The sequence below is a fragment of the Gouania willdenowi genome, chromosome 4, assembly GCF_900634775.1.
Source record: "Gouania willdenowi chromosome 4, fGouWil2.1, whole genome shotgun sequence".
NCBI lineage: Eukaryota > Metazoa > Chordata > Actinopteri > Blenniiformes > Gobiesocidae > Gouania > Gouania willdenowi.
Window position 1 is genome coordinate 20,306,885 of NC_041047.1, and position 21,150 is coordinate 20,328,034.

Genomic DNA, 21,150 nt, shown 5'->3' on the forward strand with positions numbered 1-21,150 from the left:
CTCTTCCATGAAAAGCCCACAGGGGGCTATTTTGTATCAAAGCGTGAAAAATGCTTCCAGAATTTTCAATCGTTGTTGACGATGGGGCACTGCTTCAGGGCACTGGGAGCTTAGACTATAATTAAGCCCCTTAAGACAAAGAATTCACCAGATCTTTCCTCACACATCCAGGTCTCCAATTTTTTTAACTGATTTTAATTGAAAGTTCAGTTACTTTTTGTTTTCAAAGTGGCCTCATTGTTTCACCCACAGCACAGATAAGGCCTGCTTTTCTATCTTTTATTGTCTCTGATCAGGTCCGAGTGTCACAGACAGACCCACTGTGTAACACAAACAGACTGCCCAGATGTTCCGATGCCCGTACTTGGTTGTTCCAGGTCTCAGTGAAACCTGGTGACCTCAGATTTCTCCGAAACGGACTCTGAATATGTGCAACAGGACATTACCCTCACTAGTGCTACGCTCAAAACTGGCACCGTTGACCACATTGTGTAACAGGTGTTACAAAAAAGTCACATTCAGCTGCTCACGCGGGTGCAAAAAATTCTGGGAGCCAATCAAGAGACAGGATGGATGGATGGAGGGAAAAAGCTCCCTGATTATCAATGCATGATTTTACACACACAGTTTACTCCGCAGAGATCCATTTTCCTCCGTGGTGTGCTAATCATTCATTTGTAACCAGTGTGTACTTAATGCACAAAGGTAGCTTTACCTTTGATGTTGTGAATCTACTACAGTTGTGTTTTCTGTGACTGACATTTTCAATGATGTTGTTTGATGATGTCACAGTCCAAACATCTGACCGTGTGAATGTGGCACGCTGTGTGTGATAGCACATAATGTCTTTCCCAGGTGTTAAGTAAATCCATGTGCAACGGATCCCAAAGCTTTCCAAGGGGGGAGGAGTGGGGGGAGGCTGTGATGTCATCCCAGTAGTTGAAGGTCTTCCAGTTGCAGCTCAGTGTAAAGTTAGAATACTCTGCTGCTTCTTTGGTTTTTCGGGCGAAACGCAAGGAAATGCAATAGAGGAAAATCAAAAACAAGAGCACACAGAGAGCTCAAACCTCCGCTAAGCACCAATTATCCTCTTTGCCAGATATTGGTAGTTATCTGGATCAAGTTATTATGATCATGAGCATTCACATTTTAAAAGTTTGTAAGAAATTTCAAATCCCCATTAATATTGACAAAGTAGGTGAAATTGCATGGGCATCCGCATTTTTAGAGAAATCGTGATTAAATGTGGATTAAACTCAATGGGATAATTGAAGAACCAACCCAGCATACCTGAGTCAAACTTAATAAAGACAGGTCAATTACAAGCCGAGACATACATTTTTTTAAATTACTTGAGATAAGGATTTCTGAAATTGGATTCTCTCTGACATGTAATGGAACCTTCAATGGCATAAGGTCTATCTTTGGTTGAAATTTTGTAAAAATCTGTTTAGCACTTTTGACGTAATCCTGCCAACAGACAAACAAACAAATAAATAAACAACCACTGGTTAAAACATTAATCTTCTACATTTTGACAAAGGAGAAGTTACAAGCTTGGCACTGATGAGTCAACAGTGTGTATATGAACAATTTCAACCCTCTTCAAAGGTACAACAAAGTGTTTTACAGTATTTATCTATATTCAGATACATTTTTCATTATTTAATGATGAACTCCATCTCCGTGGACACACTCAAATGTTGCTTTTTCCAATTGTCTCTATTTTGCAGGTAACTGGGGAGGAATATGTTCAAAGCAAACGGTCAAACCCAAAGGCCCGTCATCCACCCTGAACACAGGCCTGGTCACAATTCAGAACTACGGACAGTTCCTGCCTCCCCGACACGTCCAGCTGACCCTGGCCCACGAGCTGGGCCACAGTCTGGGATCTCCGGTCAGTCGCCTTCATAAACCGTCACAATAACCTGAAAATGTAACTAACGGTGAAGCACTGGCAACACAAAATGCTGCATAGCATGTGTAGAGGCCATGTTGAAATGTTGTGACATCACATCAATGCAATGTGTGACTGATTGAAACTATGAAGGTGGATATGTTGCAAGATGGGAGAGCTTGATGTCAGAACATGTGGAATCTGATGTGAGCGCGTGTATGAAAAAAAAATCCACAACCACAACTTGGGAGAGCAGAAAGTGGGAGTGGGGGGATGGGGGGATTCCTTTAGCTTCAAATCTGTTTTGCAACAGACTTAAAGTTGCAAAACTAGTAGTTTGTGCATCTGTAGTGGCAGATAATAAGTCATAAACAATAAACATGCGAGGAAATTTTGAATTACAAGTTTGCAGCTGTCATTTTATTATGTGTAAATATCAGTCTACACATTTGTCAATATGTTTTCTGTGACTTCACGTTCAGATTACGCGTGTGAATATTTTCTTTGGGTTTAAATCTTTACTTTACACGTTCACATTTGTTCATCATTTGTTACATGAAATTCATTTTCACACACAAGCTCACATCACATTCTCCACGCTCTCCCACTTTGCAACAAATCTACCTTCACAGAAACAGACTGGAATCTGACTGCGTTTCGTGTTGCTGTCAGCAGTGACGTCTTGTTCTTGTGTTTCACACAGGAATTATTCTTTCATTGTTTCATACTGAAATTTCAACTTCCAAAAATCTTCTGCACAGCCCACGAACACAGTGACTGTGAATGATTCACCAATCTGAACACTACACAGACCTTGGTCTTTGTTGATCAGTTGTGATTTAAAGGGAACAGGAACAGATCTGAGGTCACCACTGATGCAATGCCTCATTATTTGCTAGAACTAGCATTCCCCAAACACACACATATGCATGTAACACACACACACACACACCATGATTCAGCTCATATGTGTGCACATGAACTGCTGCCCTTCTCACTAACTGGGACTGCTGCTCACACAGTCAACCTTCCTCCCATTGGCCGAAATGCCAGCAGCCCCTCTCTGTCTTTTTTTTTATCCTGCTCTCTGCTTTTGCTCATTTCCACAGTCCAACGAGTCTCCTGAGAAGAAGATTAGTTCTGCCACGTTATTTTGCATAGTTCTAGTGTTCATTCCTTTCACAGTTTCAAACAGATTGGCAGACACGCAGTACGGAGGAATCTGATTGGTGGCTTAATGTAAGCTTTGATGTAGAGCAAAACAAGTGGTGTGCAACCGTGCACGGGGGATTCTGCGTAAAGAGCTTCTTTGGTCTTTGGTTTACTTTGGTTTAACTATTAAAAATATGGGGTGATAGACTAAAGTGTGAGCCATTACTCACTTTGTGTTTAGATCAAAGGTAACCTTGAACTATTTAAGAGTGCTCTGCTTTGTCTTTCCTGAAGTGTGCTGTTTAGTGTCTTCATTATGGAATAATGATTAAAAAAACACTCATTTGCTGCATGGTAAACGTCAATGAGCTGATGAACATGTAATTACAGTACATTGTTTTAGTTCCTGTAGGCATTAATGTAAAAAAAAAAAAAATGAAAAAAATTCTAAATTCAATTCACACTGAATAGTGTTTTGTTGTTGGTGAATCTGTAACAGTTTCTGTAATTACCTGCTGGCATGTGTGAATGTCATCCCCATGGAGTTTTTTTAAGTGGGGTTAAGATCTTGCATCCGTTATCTGAGCAATTGTTCGCTTTATCTCTTAGTTTATCTAATTAAAATCTGTTTTTTTTTTTTTTGTAACATTTGCCAAATTTAGAAATTGTGTTTTTCTTTCTAACCATGCAGCTGTTTCAGCACTAGTATTTGCTGTTTATGACATGGCTTTGTAGCAGAAATGTAATTTATGTTTGGGGAATGCTGTTTCAATTTTGTGTAAGAAAAAATAAGAACACTAAATGTCATTTCTTATCAAACAAGTTCTGATGAACTACGGCCGGGCCCGCGAAACGTCTCTACACCAAATAGCACAAGTATTCAGTGAAATGACTCGGTTCCACAGAGTAAAACAAATGAAATTGTACGACATAAAATGGTAATCTACTTTGAACTGCCTTTGAAACGATATATCACATGACTATGTTCCGATAAATTAAGAAATTACCGGAAAAGGGGAAGGGGGTGGGCCCTCGTTTCCTCCCCTTTTCAAAAAGGTCTCTGAAAGGCTCTTGACATCATAGAACATCCATGTCAAATTACAGCCCGATTCAACGAGCATTTACGGAGGAGTAGTCATTTGAAAAATGGGGCCCCCGGGGACTCCCTGGCGCCCCCGTGGCACATACGTAGTAATGGGCTCCATTCATATATTGGTATGTGTCAATGATTTGGTACCACCAACTGTCGCAATATTGAACTCACAAATAAATGAGAAAACAACTTTAATGGAAATTGCCTAAAAAAGGGGGATGGGCCCGCAGTCCCCTCGAGCCCCTAATCAAGTTGTGCGAGGCATAATTGTAATATGCGTTGAATTACCTTTGAAACAATATATCACAAGACTATGTTCCTATAAATTTGGAAATGACTTGAAATGGGGGTTGGGCCCGGGGCCCCATTTTAAAAAAAGGGCGTATACCAAGCTGCATTCCGATATAACAAGAGCTGATAGAGGAGTAGTCATTTGGAAAATGGGGCCCCCCTGGCGCCCCCGTGACACATACGGGGTAATGGACCCCATTTATATATTGGTATGATTCAGTACCACTAACCGTTGTAATATTTGACTTGTGAATAAACGAGAAATCAATTTTCTTTCTTTTTTTTCATTTGGGGCCCCTTGAGGCCCCCCTGGGCCCCCAATCAAAAGTCGATGCTTACACATCAATAGATTATACCCCCCAAATTCTAGCCCGATCCGTTAACGCAAAATAGAGGAGTAGCGGTTCTAACTAGTGTACACAACAAGAACAAGAAGAACAAAGTGAGTGGCGTTTTGAGTTCGGTAGCCCGGCCTAAAAAATAAAGAACTGCTCATATTGTTATGTCCACGTCTCTGCCATAGATGGCATAATAACTTTAAAACTCCTGATCACAGATGCAGAGATGCATTGGAGTCTCATAAGTCATTGAAGGGTTTTGAAATGCAGGAAAGCTAACACAGACTCAGCTGTACGAGTAGCAGATCCTCTCACATGAAGAACAGAACATTCCCTTTCAGCAACATCTTAAGGATCCTTTACGGGCTTTGTTTGGCTTTCTTTCTCTTGTTGAACATATAATAAAGATAATTATGTTATGAAAATGAATTTGGTCAATAACACACCCACTGTAAAATATAAAATGGCATTTGCGTAATTTCCTAAAAAGGTGGTCTTTGCCCTGCAGGAATCATGGTTAGTTTTGTCAGCAAATTTTGAGTTAGTCTGACTTTTAATTCACTTTCTATTAATCTTAGTCTTTAAAATTCTCCTCACTTTTTTATTGTAGTTTGAATCCCCTAAATTTAGTCAACTACTCAGACACTGTGGTGAATTTAGTCAAAAATATTTAAAATTTACATTTATCAACCAGAATCCTTCACCAACTCGTATATTTTTATATTTATATTTTTTATTCTATTAATAAAAAAACAACACAGTAAACAAATATACACCAAGCTTCACAAAAAAATGTGGAAAAACAGCTAATGTATATTATATTACAATACAAAAAGATGGGTAATGTGTCACCCAAATGATATTTTATCATCAGCTAAAGCAGTTTTTAGGCCTTTTCTTAAAAAACAAACAAACAAAAAAAACAACAACTTTAGAAATTAATTCTAAAAAGTAATTTAGTTTTTTAAATCAACATAATTTAGGTTATTTTTTAAAAGTTTGCATTTGGCTAATAACTTGTTAATTGCAAAGATTACTTGTGACAAGCTCAGCAAACATCACTTTCAGACTCACTTTGTTCTACCTCAAGATAAGCCTATGATTTACTACTAAATAATTTCAGTCTTCAAGTGAATTTGTAAACTGTGAATTTAGAAAATGTAAATTTGCCATAGTTTTACCCATCCTGTATTAGTTTAGCTTTTATCATATGAAAAGATTTTGCTCACAAACTATGACGATGAACATTAGTGTAATCATTGGCTGGATTATTTGTTATTTTTATTTCAAAATTGAGAAAAGATCCATAATATAACATAACAGAACATCTTAACTCTGGATGTTTTCTGTGTTTTAGCATGACGAAGGCTTGAACTGCGGGAACCTCGGCTCTAGCGGTGGAAAAGGAAGGTATTTGATGTTTCCCCAAGCCACAGATGAGGTACGAGAAAACAGTGACAAACTGTCACCCTGCAGCATTAAACACATCAGCAGGATCCTGAAGCAAAAGAAGGATGACTGTTTTATGGGTGAGGGAGCAACATCACACAGCATCCTGCAGACTCTAGATCAAAGTTGACATTGAAGTTAATTTGCTGTAAACAATATCCATGTGTCATGACTCATGACTGTGTACTCCTTTCTTTTTTTGTGGCTAGTCAGCGATCAGCCCATCTGTGGAAATCAGATTGTTGAGGAGGGTGAAGAGTGTGATGTCGGCCATAATGACACTGACCTTTGCTGCTACAGTGCTAAAGAGGCTGTTGGAGTCCAGTGTCGCCTCAAACCAGGTCAAGTCTGCAGGTAGTGCACACATTAGCATTATCAATGTGTGCACCAGAATGTGCATTCTTGTGTCGATAGATTTTTTAATAATCCAAGCAGAGAGAGTGCATTCCTACCTCACAGGCCGCACACAGTTTGTGCAGCTCAAGTCATTCATATCTGACCCCTCCCCAGTCACCGTAGGTGTGCCCCAGGGCTCTTTCCTGGGGCCCCACCTTTTCATCACCTACCTCCTCCCCCCTTGTCCATATACTCTGCAAATTCCACATCTCTTTCCACTGTTACGCAGCTCTACCTCTCCTGCAAACCACGTTCCTCTCTTAGAGCTTCCTCCCTCATTTCCTGCTTCTCTGAAATAAAATCACAGTTCACGACAAATTTTCTTAAATTAAACAAAAACAAAACCGAACTTCTTCTCATCTGCACCAAATCCACCCTCTCCAAAGTCAACAACTTGAACTCACTTTACATTGATGGTACCCAGTGACGTGCCATGAGCACTAGGGTAGGGTAGGCAGGCCGTTCCAAATCGAGACCACCAATGTCAACACCAATGACAATTTCATATGTTTCTGCTGGCTAATGTTAAGTCAGTTCAATTCAATTCAATTCAATTCAACTTTATTTGTATAGCGCAATTTACAACAGTCATCTCAATGCGCTTATCAAAATATAAAATTCATAATAAAGAAAAAACCCAACAAGATTCAGATGAACAAGTATCTAGCCATCTAACAAAATCAACATTGTAAAACACCATTAAAGAAACATATACAATTATTTAATATAGCCTCCATACTCTCCCAACAAGATATATCTCATGACACGGCAGCACATCCGTTGTTTGTGCTGGAAACACAGAAAAACGGAGAAAATGGCAACAACAACTCGGAACAGCCTCAGTGAGGTGCATCCACAAAGTCAATCCTTCCTTTTGTACCGTTCACTGTAGAAAATACGAACAATTTTCTGACTTTACCTTTGCTGAAGGTCTGGTAGCTCAAGTGTTGGTCTCCCATCTTTTAAAAGCTGTCGTTTTTCCTCAAAAAAAAGTTTCTTTATTGTCTCTAGCGCTGTCCTCCCGACTGTAGTGTTATCCCACCCACTAGAGAACATAGCAGCAGCGGTCACGTGATATCAATTCACTAATGCACTGTGAACTTAGGTATAGCATTTAACGTAGCGCGGTTACGTCCAAAGGCAGCTCTCTACGCTGCATTTTGGTTGTCATCTTGGGGAAATGACTGTGCAAACATAAAAACACTCTATGGGAACAGAGGCCAAGCAGCAACGTGCCTTTGAGAAGGGGTGTGGCCTCCTCCTGCCTTACAGCGGTTAGGAAATAGCGATATTTAGTGATTTGGGTTATGAAAAGCACAAAATACTGAAACGTTCAAACTTATAGGTATCGTAGGCTATTGGAAATGAAAAATAAATAATTTACAATTATATTATAATTAACACAAATAATCAAAATGTCAATTCACCCTTGGGTAGGCACTGCCTACCTTGTCTACCATGACTGCATGTCACTGATGGTACCTCAGTTTATCCCTCTCCTTAGGTTAAGAGTCTGGGTGTCAACATTGATAGTACATTATCATTCCAGTCTCATATCAGTCACATCACCCGATCTCCTTATTTCCACCTGCGCTCCATCAACTGTCTCCAGAGCTTTCAGTCGCACTGCTCCTCAGCTCTGGAACTGCCACTCAAACTCCATAATTCCACCAACCTCCCCACCTTCAAATCCAAACTCAAAACCCATCTCTTTTGACTCACTTACTCACTATAACTCCATAATTTTGTCTTTCACCCTCTGTATTGTATGCTGTCTTTGTAAAATACTTCAAAGTGCTTTTAAATTCAATGTATTATTATTTATTATAACAACAAATAAAACTTGTATTTAACATGCCCATCAAGTGAGGACTTGATTAGATTGCTTGTCACATTTGTATTAAAAATTGCAAATACCTGTTTAAAAAAGGCTTTTATCTGCAAACATGTGGGTTTTTCCTTGTCATTCATCAGTCCAAGTCAGGGTTTGTGCTGCAATCAGAAGTGTGGGTTCAAACCTGCTGGAGAGATGTGTGACGAAGAAACCGACTGTCAGAAAGACAGCGTGTGTTCAGGCAGCTCCCCGCTCTGCCCAGAGCCCAACGCCAAGGAAAACCTCACCGTCTGCAGTCAGGGCACTCGGGTGTGCCTCAAGGGGGTAAGGCAGGCACATTTACCACACCTGTGACTCAGTAACCATAATATGATTCATCACCTGAAGAAGACTAAGTGTACAAGTATTTAGAGGAACAGTGGCAAAACAAATTACAAATCTACTAAATGTTCCTCAAGTACAGACTAATCAAGAAGTGCCCATTACCTGACATGTTGACTGTATCACACCGATGCAGATTTACATTCCAGGGTGCGTCTGTGTAGCAGAGCAGCTAGTTAGTACAGAGTTGTGGATCAGTCTTGTGAATAGCAAAATGTCAATAGTTTGTAACATGGTCACTTACCTTGGACATAGTTTGCTTGAACCTATGGTTGAATTGGTTGGTTGTGTTATCCATTGGGTTGGTTGAGTAGTTCTGGTTCAGTTTAGGATAGGTTTGTTGGTTGGTTAGAGAGTTGGTCGGTTTGTTTTTTGAAGTTTGTTAAATTGGTTTCCGTGATGTTTACCTATTTGGTTTTGTTGCTGGTTTATTATTGAATTGAATGCTTGTTGTTGTTTTATTAACCAGTATTTTTTTTTTTTTAAATAGTTGGTCTTTCATGAAATCATTGATCCAATGACGAAACACCTTTGGAATATATGTTCACAAGTCACTTTCCTTGTAAACATACTGGGAAAGTAGCATGACATTAAAGGAAAAGATCCAACCAATGTATGGGTTCAACCACAGCATGCAGAAAAAAACTGTTGAATGGTATAGATTTGGATGGAGGCTTGGAACTGGAAGGTTGCTGGTTCAAATCTAACATGGGCATTGTGTCTTTATGGAAACTTATGCTATGTTATTGTTTCAATATTGCGTATTGTTTTTAATTATCCATCCATTTTTCGACCTGCTTGCTCCTTTTCTGTGTCAAGGGGGTCTACTGGTGTTTATCTCCAGCTTTCTTTTTGGGTGCTAGGCGAGGGTACACCCTGCCAGTCCATTTTTAACTATTTAAACCATTCAACAGAGTCTTTTGTGTCTTAAAGATCTGGATATTTCTCGTTGCAGGTCTGTTCAGAGTCTGTGTGCATCAAGCACCAAATGCAGCAGTGTGACTGTCCAGGACGGTCCATGAAGGAGAAATGCTACATGTGCTGCCAGCAGCCTGGTAATCACTGAGTCATGTCCTCCACTCCAGAGTAATGTGTTTACACTGCGTTGTTGTTGTTCATATCACCTTGTCTCAATTAGTCATAGAGTTATTCTCTTTCACACATTTGGGCCTGTCAGGTGGGCCCCTCTGTTGATGGCTGGGCCGCCGTGTAGAGTAAAAATACATCAGGAGGGTGCGGTCGGGCGTGGCGGGGCGGTGGGTCTCTGGGGGGCGTGGTGGGGGTGTTGCTGGGGGCTCTCTTTGCTGGGTCTCTCCGGGCAGTGCCGGCCTGGCGGGGCGTGGGGGTGCCTCTTCCCTTTGGGTTTGGCTTGGTGCATGTCTCGTCTCCTGGTTGCCTTTGGGGCGCTCCCCGCGGTGTGTGGGTCTGGGGTGGCCTGCCGCGCCGGGATGGTTGCGCTGGGGGTGCTGGCATCTGCACCGAGGTTGGGGCGGGGTTGCTTGGTGCTCCGGGATGATGCGCTTTGCTGGGGGGCGGCTCTAGCTGTTCCGGTGGTTGAGGTCGGTATCAGCCGCTTGCTAGGTCTCTCCTGCTATCTGCGGACTGATGGGTGGGTCCGGGGCGCCTTTGGCTGGGGGCTGCTTCTCCGCACCGGTTGTGTGCCGTTGGGGTGCCTCCTTCTCGCGGTGGCGGCCGCCGGTCGCCCGTGCACCGGTGGGGGGGCATTGTCCCGTGGCTTGCGGGGCCTGGGCTGCTGTTCTTGCGCCGGCTGGGGCTGTGTGGTCCTGCTGGGCTATATAAATTAATATATTTCATTGCAGTAACACACCATGCATTGCTATCTCAGAATGATTGCACTTCTTGCAGTGTTGACCTTTGACAGCATGTGCAGACAAGGGGAAAAAAAAAAAAAAAACATTGTTTCTCAATCAAGCTCCTGGAGCAGCACTGACTTGCATGACTTGAAGATGTAATTACTCCACTACTGTCAAAATCATTCTAAATAGGCCTGATGACAACTGAAAAAAAAGAAACAAGTGGGAAGAGGCAAAAGAGCATCCATACAGGGACAACTGGGTTACTTACATGAAATATGTTTCATTTTATGGAAATAAGGATGTCCTGAAAACATTTTCCACTACTTTCCAATGCCTGTAAATTACAAATTGAACAAAATCTAAGGCTGTTTTCTGACTAATTTTGTCAACAACAGGTCGCATTTGAAATGTATATGTGATTCTTCTTCATCACACTTCCCCATTTCAATTTAGCCTTGGCAAACAAATTATCAAATTTAAATCAGCTACTTCTATAACAGTGTGGCGGTAATGCCTTTCGACTAAATGAATAAATGAGTCCTAAATGTGTTACACTAAGTAGCTATCATTAACAGTTAGCCAATTAGAAACTTTTATTAAAAAAAACCTTTTTAATGTTTTTAGCTTTTGGGTCACCATGAAGCTTTTTGGTGATCAGATCATTTTGAATTGGCCTTGAATGTTTTATTTAAAGCAAAGACCTTAAAGAAACAAATAAATCTTATGATGTATCATAAGATGGTGTTTAATGAGAAACGTTTATTCTTTCTTAAAGTCACAATTAAACATACTTTTAATTGTGTGTTTAATTGTATTTTTGAAATGAACAAAAACACAAACTATTTTAAATAATAAAAAAAATAACTAAACATGTTTTTGTGTTTTATGAAGTCTGTAGATTAGAAAGTGAATTTTCAGTAAAGCATGAATTTGTGTTATACATCTCCGTAACACTCTCAGTGTGTGTTCTGCAGATAAACCCTCGACGTGTGCCAGCACTACCTCCTCTGTGCTGTCTCGTTACTTCCAGGGGAAATCCTTGCCCCTGGTCGGTGGTGCTCCGTGCTCCGGAAACCAAGGCTACTGCGACAAATTCCAGGTGTGTCGCATCTTGGATGCTGATGGTCCGATCGCTAGACTGAAAAACTCTTTTCTCAATTTGGACGACTTTGACGACGTGGGAGATTGGATGAAGGTAATTCCTTGATGATGGATATCTCTGTAAAGACATAAACAACCAATTTTTTCAATAACTCATTTTAATAACTTTAATTACTTCTTAGATGTTTGACTATTTGCACAATTAAGCATAACATAATGTCAAAAAGACTGCATTTAGTGGTTTCCAATACTGCCTCACATCAAGAAGGCTCTTTGTACAATTCCTGTATCTTTTCTTCGGGAACTCTGGCTGTGAAGTTAAAATAATGCTAAAACCTCAAGAACTTCCAAAAACATCATAGAAAATAAGAGGCAAAAGTGCAGTGACAGTTTGTCTTTTGATGTTAGTTTTCCACCTTGCAGATCCACACACGAATGCCAGGGAATTTCACCGTGAGAAAAACATGTTTTGAGTTTGTGAGGTTTTGGCATAATTTAACTCCCAGTACCTTCCACTTTCCAAAAACTGCCTGATGGGTTTATTGGGATTTTTACATTTCCAATAGATGTAAATGGTTGAATGTTGGTTGCTTTGTGTTCTTTCAACACACTCGTGTCCTGTATCTAATGCTGGCATAGCCAACAGCACACCTCTATGATAATTAGGCAGATACAAAGAAAGGATGGATAAATGAAGACGTAAATAATTATTCTGTCCTATCTTGAATACTCATCTTTATTTTTATTGTCTGCAGGCTCATTGGTGGGCCATTCTGCTCGCCATCCTGGGGTTGTCTGCTGTGATGGGCTGCACTGTCTGCCTCTGTGGGCAAACCCTGAACACCCATAACTTGGAATAACCTTCCATGTTTGATCTTCACCACTTTAGCTCTGACAGGATGACGCACAAATTCCTTTGAACACCTTTGTTCTGAATATTTGAGTGTCAGACTCAGACTGAGGAGAATTTTACTGCACCTGCTCCTACATCATCATGCCGTGAACTTTGCCTCCTGCTTCCTGCGTGTGTACATCATTCAGAAGCTCGTGTCAGTTCTCTGTGATGCATCTGTGTTGGAAAATATTGCTGTTGTCTGACGGGGAGCCTGAACTCCCTCGAAGGGGCCACATACCACACCATCACACCTACACCACCTATTCCTGCAAAGCCTGAAACAAAGTGGACATGTGTCAGTGCTAACTTTAGCCTCTTTGACCATCCTCCTCTTCTCCTCAGCAACACAATTTTCAAAGAACAAAGTTAGAATGAGTTAAATGGGTTCAAACATACTGACTGATACTGTATATAATGTAAAAATACTTCTGCTTGTTTAGATATTGTGTCTTTTCCCTCTGAGTCGGATAAACAAAACCCCTTATTTTAGACCTTTTTACACATTAGTATCAAGTGACTAACTACTGCAACAATCACAGGTCAATAAGCAGAACATCTGGTACAGGTCCCTCACATTATTGACCATCTTCTTGCTTTGAGGAAATCTGCTGCATCGTTAATTCGTTATTGGGAAAAACACACCTTATTGCACTATAGACTCCCTGTACTGTAAAGGTGTTTAGGCACATAAAATACACAGAAATGTCTTATTGTGCAGATGTAAATATTGAGCTGGTTGTGTATGTAGTGCAGAACAACACATACCTTGGTCTTATCATGTAACCTGCCAACCACGACCTTCCAAAATAAGATGTTGAACAACAAATTTGTTGCTGTGTCTGTTTGTGTGCGTGCGTGTGTGTGTGTATGTGTGTGTGTGTGTGCGTTTGCTGAAGTGTCATCATTAGGCAAAAACATCCAAGTGGTTCCCAATGTAAAGTTAGCAGACTGCAATAACCCTAATTGGTGAAATAGAACATTAAAGTCCACTAAAACTAGTCAGAAGTTACCGTAATATACCAACTCGTAAATTAAGTCCAATAATAAGTCACATGTAGCATTAATAAGGGTGATTTTACTTCTCCCTGATCAGAGATAAGGAAGATTCAGGATGTGATAGTCAATGTTATTGTTATTATGCCAAACAGATAAGCAGTTTCTCACTCTTCTACAGCATTTAGCCTTTGATGCCACTTGGTAAATATGTGAAGCTTATTTCTTCACGAAGGCTTCGTTCACTGTGCAGGTCATGATGATCATTTCCAATTCTGTGTTTAATAATGTAACAGCATGTCCTTTTGTTTGTCTGGGAGTTGAAATTTTTGCCAGCAAATGTCCATTATTGATTACTACTATGATTAACTCTGTCCGCTAGCTTGGTTCATGCATTGGTTTACATTCAACGTTTCCAGGGTTAAGCAAAGATAACATGAATTTGAGTCACATGAGAATTTAGAATGGAATATGCATCCTGATTATGATCAAGTATGAAGGTGGCCTGGATCTGTTCTTTTTACATTAAGAGACTGAAAGTTAATGTAAATCAGCAAATGTGCTAATTTATGGCATTGAATAGTTTTGTCTTGTTGTCCTCACCTCGCCTGATGCTTCCAATGTGTTAAAAATGATAAAATGTTGACCTTCAATATTTTATAATATCAGAGAAACATCAACGACTCTTGAGTCCGGAAAACAGTTGTTTAAATAAATGACTAATTTATTTGTTTTGTGTCACCATGACACCATTGGCCAAATGTACTGGCATCACAAATACAAGGACAGGAGGAAAAACCATCTCTTATTTGTGGTAATGTGAAGTTTTTCAAAACCGAATGTTCAAATGTGTCGAAATTGTTTGTAAGAGGTGAACACATTAAATGATAAAGACATAAACATTCTTGACACCGTAGATAAGAGCGATAATGAGGTACAGTAAATTACTGTTATTAAATATTGCAGGAACAAAAGTCAAATGTTCGACGAACACTAAAAATGCATTTTGTTTTATTAAATAATTTTCACAACACAGTGACATGTTTAGAAATATGTACAGGGAATCACTAAAAGTTTACAGTTTACAGATTCAATCTGCCAGGAGTTAAATAAACATCTAACAGTGCTTCAAACTTCAGTTCAGTGCTACAATATTTACAGAAAGGTAAGGCACAAGTAACAAATGTTATAGGTTTACTGATCTATTCCTCTTTTCTGTGCAAAACATTTCCACGTTTAAAAAGTCACAATGGTTACAGTACCGATCTCTTAAGAGCTGAGGTTTGGATATGCCGTAAATGTTTCACAAACAAAAACGTTTCTTATGAACAGACGACACTGCATGTATAAATACACTGACACCATCACACACTCGTATAATCATAAAGCACATCAAACATAAGGAGGCAGGAACCTCTTTGAGGCGACGGGGAGCAGTTCCTGTACATTCAGGTTCTTTGGTAAAAATGTGCAACAGTAACACACACAGGTGGGGGAAAAAAAACCACAGTTTACAGTAAGGCACAGATATCAGTCCTCCAGTCACACACGGTGCTGAGAGCCTCAGCGGTGAATGCTCAGTTTGCTCGCGAAAGATCATTTTAATAAACTTAACATCAAACATTCATCTTTAATGGAATAATAAAGCTGAGTTCTAATCTTTAACAGGATTCAGTCTTAAATTTAGGCTTAAGTTAAACAACAGGATGACCAAAAGTGGCATATCCAGTCAGAGTAAATATATATGAAATGTAAAAAATATATATTCACAAAATAATTTACAGTATTCACAGATTTGTTTCGATAAATGTGAATATATACAGGTGAGTATTAATCGCAGTTGTATAAACATCCATTCAGTGCTGACATCAATGCAGAGGTGTTTTCAGTCTCTTCAAGGTCAGGGGCTTTTCAAAGTTAACCTGCAGAAACACAGTGATTAACTGCGATGCATTATCAATGCAAAGTGTGTTTTGCACAAACACTGGAACCAGCTCACCTCCTTGGAGCTCGCTTGGAATTTGTCCTCCACGCGTCTTTACATTTAACGAACGTGACCTCGTGTTTCAGGTTGGGCGTGTCAGAGTCTTTCACACAGAAAACCATCCTGCAGGAAGACAGATTTGGATCATTTCTTATATGCATCAGAAAGAGGTAGATTTAACAAGAATCAGAGCAGCGTGTGTCAAACCACAGTCTAAATACAGTTCTTGGACAAAATGTGAAACTCAGAGTACTCATTGTCTGTTTTTCCTTTTCCTGCGTGTAAGACTAATTATCATGATGGAAGTCTCTTGATGTTAACCCACTAACATCTTTCTATTTCTGGGAGTCACTGAGTTAAAAAAAAATCTGATTGATAACTGGAGATATTGCAGGGTTTTGCTGGTTGAATGGGATTATTTCATGTCTTCGTGATGCAGTGAAGTTCGAATAAAGGTGAATAAGTTAAAGCGAAAGAGGAATTGAGGAATAGATAAACTGATACAACAAAGATATGACTTTTGAAATGCTCAAAGGAAAAATATAAAGATTCACATTTCAAAAAGAAAGCGTTGGACTCCTGTCCATTATAGATCTTAGATGTTTTTTTCTCCATCCATTATCATCCAGCATCCAATATCCATTCTTAAACACCCTCTCTAACTGTTGACAGACCATTCAAACCCTCCACGGATGCATTTTACACAAAACTATGAGTCTGCTTACTTTTGCTGGGTCTCTCCAGCTCTGATACGGATTTTGTGAACCTCCATGTTGGCCCCGTCGGAGTCACCGGTCCACCAGGAAGAAACCATCTTCAGCATGTTGGCTGCTGACCAGCCGTTGGTCTTCTCCCATTTAAACTTCAGCATCAACAGATCGCCAATGTCTTTCTCTGTCACCAGCAGAAATGAGTGTGTCTTGTTGGTCATAATTTTATCATTTCTGTCAAATAAAAACATAAAGAACAGAAGCATTAAAGATCCATCAACAGTCTCTAAAACACTAAACCATGTTGCTTGTTTTTATTGTGTAAAAAGTTCAGTGTTCTGCTTCTGCCTGTTATGGGCAGAGTGAGTGTTGCTTATTACTCATGACTAAAACTAAACTAAAACTATCCTCTTTGGCAGATATTCACAGTTATCTGGATCAGTGATCCGGATCATGGTACCATGATCATTCACACTTTAAAGGCTTAAAAGATATTCAAATCCTCATTAATAGCCATACAATAGGTCCAAATGTATGGGCATCTCCATTTTTTGGAAAATTGCGATGAAGTGCGCAATCCCAATTCAATCTGGATGAAACTCAGTGGGATAATTGAGAAACCAACCTGACATAACTGAGTCAAATTTCAAAAACATTGTTCAATTATGAACCGAGATATTAATTTTTCATTTTGCGCCATTGATGACAGAAGGAATTTTTCGCTTTTAGAAAATGATCCAAAATCAGATTATTGATCCGGAACCCCTCCAAAATGTAATGGAATCATCCATGGCGTAAGGTCTATCTTTAGTTAAGTACTTTTGATGTAATCCTGCTAGCAGACAAACAAACAAATAAATAAATCTTGTTTTATATTAGGCAGTGGCTATCCGTACGGTTGTCGTATCAATCTACTGAGATTCTATCTGTAAGCAGCGCCCCTCATTGGCACTGCGTACGTACTAATAGGCTACGTGCGTGTACTTCGGTAAATGTACCATCAGCACCGTACGGCAACCGTACGAATAGACACTTTCTTTGAATTATGACCTCCTCGGTGGAGTTCATAATTCAAAACTCTGTCCACATGTTTAAAGAATGAGGTGAAATGCTCACTTACAGTTTTAGCTCCATGTTCTCAGCCTCTGCCTTAGTGCCGTACAGTGAGACGGTTAGTGAGGGCTCCATCTCTGAGATATTCAGCTTACTGGAGAAGTGGATCTTTAGCTGATAATGGTAAACTGTAAAAAAAAAAAAAAAAATAAAAGAGAGAAACATCAGAAATTTAAATGATGAATAAATCATCATACTGATGCAAAAAATGTGTGGACTTCAAGGAGTTGAACTGAATTTAACATTTCCCAGAGCAAACAGAATTGAACATGGCTGCACTGTGCACTCTGCAGTTTGTGGATGAGTTAGAATCTCCACTCAGAGGTTTTGTGCTGACCTCTGAAGGGCATGGCGGAGCGGGTCTTGGTGTACAGCTGCACATTGCGCGCCCGACGGACTTTGCTGATGTCGTACCCCACGGTGTTGCAGCGTCTCTTGCGGCAGCTCAGACACATGCCGCGGTCGAACACCTCGTTGCTGCCGCACTGATAAGCTTTAGCTACTTCCTGTTTGTTTAGCAGAGAGTCGATGAACAAGTGGATTGAGCGTTCGTGTTCGCACTTCACTGCGTCTGTGATGGCTGCGAATCAAACACAAATAAACCAATTTATACTTTTTTTTTTACTAATGTGAATCCTAGCTCAACACATTAAGCTAGTCTCAGCTAGACCACTGACATATGTGCTGACCTTTACCCATCTATGTTTAGGAGTTCCTGTTTCTTTTGGAATGGCGTGAATGACGTCACAGTGCAGCTGGCCATAACAATGCAAAGACACATGGAGAACAACCCTGCTGAACTGCTGAACTTTACAATCTGGGCAAAATTGAAAAAAAAGTTTGATGATTAATTAGTCTCTTTTATTACCAAATATCCCAAAGTTGGCGATCTTCTCTAGAGCTCCTCTGAGGTTACAGCCTGGCTGGAAGCCCCCTCCATTGGGGTAAATATCCACATGACCCACAGGCTGCTGGATGCCAATGCTGAGCCCAAGGGAGCCCCGTGTGAAGGTGTGGAGAACATCCACAAAGTGAGCGTCGTCTGGTGAGAGACGCCTGTGAGCATGCTCGCCCTCGAAGTCTGGACCGGCTGGATCCAAACCTTCATGTAAAAAATACTGCTCAACAACCTGATAGAGAAGACTTTTCGTCTTTGTGGGATAGAGAACTACATGTTGTGTCTGGTTTGGTTTACCTGTGATTCTTCCGACTTTATTAGTTGCATGGCTGCCAGCAAATCCTGCCACATGTGCGCCAAGGCTGTAGCCAATCAGGTGGATGTTTTGGAGAGGCATATTTGTGGTTTCCTTTGAAGTTTGAAAAAAAAAAAAAGAAAACATGGTTAAAGACAGCATAAAGGCACAGACACGAGAAACATGTTTCTCTTGTTTCTTCCTGTAGTTGAACTTCTGAATTCTTCTCTTACTGACCTCAATCCAATCGATGAAGCGAGCGATCTCCTGTCCAACCACTTGGGTTTTCTGGGCTGCGAGTACATAGTGATTCTGAGCCGATTCGAGCCAGTCCACCACGATGACGTTGGCCGTCTGCTCTCTCTCATACAGAGCCGACACCAGTTTTGGCAACCAGCTCTCAAACATACCACTCAGCTGTTTCAAATGACAGAGAAACCAATGAGCTCATGATGTGACGTTTGTGAACTAAAGATGGTAAAGACACTGCCAGGGTTCCACAGGGGGGTCTGTAACTGCATCTGTTGCTTCATTTAAGCATATCATTGTCTGTAAAGACCTGATACTGACCTGCTAATGTCACTAAGGTGTGTTAGAACAGTGTGGAATATGCAACACAACACTACATGTTGCAACTAGTCATCAAGGTTTGCGTTGGTGAGACACATCCAGTCACAGGTGTTTATTGTACCTAGGCCCGTTTACAATAGCTTCAGGGCACATTGTAATAGGCTGAAGAATCTCCACTCACCGTCCACCCGTGGATGACTAGGATGGTTTTTGAGGTGCTGTTGAAGGTGCAGGCTGCAAGGGACTCTGGTTTTCCAGGAACAATGTAACACAGATCATCCTCTGGATGGGACTGCTTGCGCAGGGAGAATCTAGCGATGGTAGCATTGGTGTCATTTGCCCTGTGGTCCAACAAGTCTTTCAGAGGGTCGAGGAAATTACCTGCAGAAGGAAATTAATTTAGCTGCATGCAACTTTGGAGAATGAGGATATTGTGTAACTCTGTTTGGAAGGTGTGACACGCCTGACTAACTCGCAGAGTGACTGGCTGTGATAAATGCCGGCCCCTTCAGGGCCCCTCAGTAAATGGGCTTTCACCTTGGAGCAGATCAGTCGGGGTTATAGGGGGTTTACACAGAGGTGACTGAGCTCCATAGAAAGCTTTACATCTGTCCTGCTTTGTTTCTTCCAGCTCAGTGACCAGCTTGCACTTATCAGCTGACTCCAGCAAACTAGGGGGGTTGGTGGGCGTTTCAAAGATGGGGGAGGAGGTAAAAAGCACCCAGACAATTGGTGACGATAAGGCTTGATGTTACTAAACTATATATATTATCTAATTATCATTATTACTTATCATTGAAAGGTTTTTCTCTACCTTCTTCTTGGATTTTTTAATTGAACAGCTCCAAGGACAGATGACAAGAGTAGTATAAATTCAATGTAATTTATTCTAATTAGTCACAAAAAAAGTTTAGCAGCCCTGTTGCTCCAGCAAACAGCTGACGCGCAGGTGAGTACCATAAGCAAGAGTGTGTCCAGAGAATTGGGAGCAGACATTTTATCTTCATGGGCTAGGTGTGCCCTGTACAATGAGAAGGCTGGCACAAATGTGTTTTGGCTGATTTGTAACCATGATCCATTCCGACTGACTGCATCATGACCTTGGGGTTACGTGAACAGTGCACAAAGTGTGTCTGTTGGGAACCAAGCATGAAGCTAAAGCAACAGAATGTCAGAGCCCTAGAAGAAACTAACATTGTAAAATACAGAAATAAAACAAATAACTCACATCATGTTGATGGAAACACAAACTCACCCAGAGTGAAGAGACGGAGAGCATAAAGAGAGGTTTACTCATACACACGTGATGTGTAGCTTGTCTTTTTGCACAAACATGCACGCATATGTGAACTTTGATGTGGGTGAAAGTTAAAGCAGTAAAAATAAAGCTCACCTAAAATAGATCCTGACAGCTCTTGTTCCAGAGAGTTCACGTCCTGCACAGCCGCATTCAGCAGCACCACACACGACCAAAACGTTTGCCACAACCTCATGGTTTCCACTGCTGGAAGTCCTTTTGGGTGAAATCAGTGAATGTGAACAGTCAGAACAGTCAGTCCGTGCGTCCCTCAGTGTGCTTCTACTGCAGCTGCTCTCTCAGGCAGCTCTTAAATAGCGCCTCTGACTTTGTGCAGAGCCATTGGCTGCTGAGCCCCGGGCGGGGAGTGAGGAGAGATATTTTCTCAGTAATTCATTAGACAACAGTCACAGACAAGCTGTCATTCAAATGTACAGCGGGACACAGGCATGGTTTTCTCCAAATGATCCCAGAGCTGCATTAGGAATGCATGCTGCATGGGTAATCTTTTAAGGTCAGTGAGCATTGATAACTGATGATTCTTATTTACATTTGTCATTCTTTTTATACCAGTTTATGCCATCATAAGTGGTTTCACAAACTTTGGGTTGGGTCCCTAAATTTGCCACGGAGCTATCATCTTTGG

At 40.7% G+C, this 21,150-nt stretch overlaps 2 protein-coding genes across 4 annotated transcripts in view; one reads left to right on the forward strand and one right to left on the reverse strand.

Moving 5' to 3' along the window:
* Positions 1–14,668, forward strand: part of LOC114461391 (disintegrin and metalloproteinase domain-containing protein 10) — a 33,366-nt gene extending 18,698 nt beyond the window's left edge. Inside the window, exons 9-15 of one of the 2 annotated variants that reach the window (XM_028443385.1) lie at positions 1,734–1,897; positions 6,129–6,300; positions 6,430–6,574; positions 8,591–8,774; positions 9,787–9,886; positions 11,623–11,843; positions 12,505–14,668. In XM_028443385.1, coding sequence (XP_028299186.1) covers positions 1,734–1,897; positions 6,129–6,300; positions 6,430–6,574; positions 8,591–8,774; positions 9,787–9,886; positions 11,623–11,843; positions 12,505–12,609 — 1,091 coding nt within the window. In that variant the 3' untranslated portion in view covers positions 12,610–14,668. The remainder of the gene's footprint in view (positions 1–1,733; positions 1,898–6,128; positions 6,301–6,429; positions 6,575–8,590; positions 8,775–9,786; positions 9,887–11,622; positions 11,844–12,504) is intronic. The other variant, XR_003673833.1, reaches the window with a different exon arrangement.
* On the reverse strand, positions 14,632–20,809 carry lpl2a (lipoprotein lipase 2 a). Of its 2 annotated transcripts, XM_028443386.1 has the most exons (10): positions 20,601–20,809; positions 19,389–19,588; positions 18,875–19,054; positions 18,640–18,751; positions 18,313–18,546; positions 17,782–18,024; positions 17,452–17,572; positions 16,347–16,565; positions 15,637–15,744; positions 14,632–15,559 (listed from the first exon to the last, which is right to left on the reverse strand). In XM_028443386.1, the coding sequence occupies exons 1-10, from the start codon at positions 20,698–20,700 to the stop codon at positions 15,538–15,540; spliced, it is 1,539 nt and encodes a 512-aa protein (XP_028299187.1). In that variant the 5' UTR covers positions 20,701–20,809; the 3' UTR covers positions 14,632–15,537. The 2 variants fall into 2 exon arrangements, with proteins under 2 accessions (XP_028299187.1, XP_028299188.1); XM_028443387.1 differs by lacking the exon at positions 17,782–18,024.
* Between the last annotated feature and the right edge of the window lie 341 nt (positions 20,810–21,150).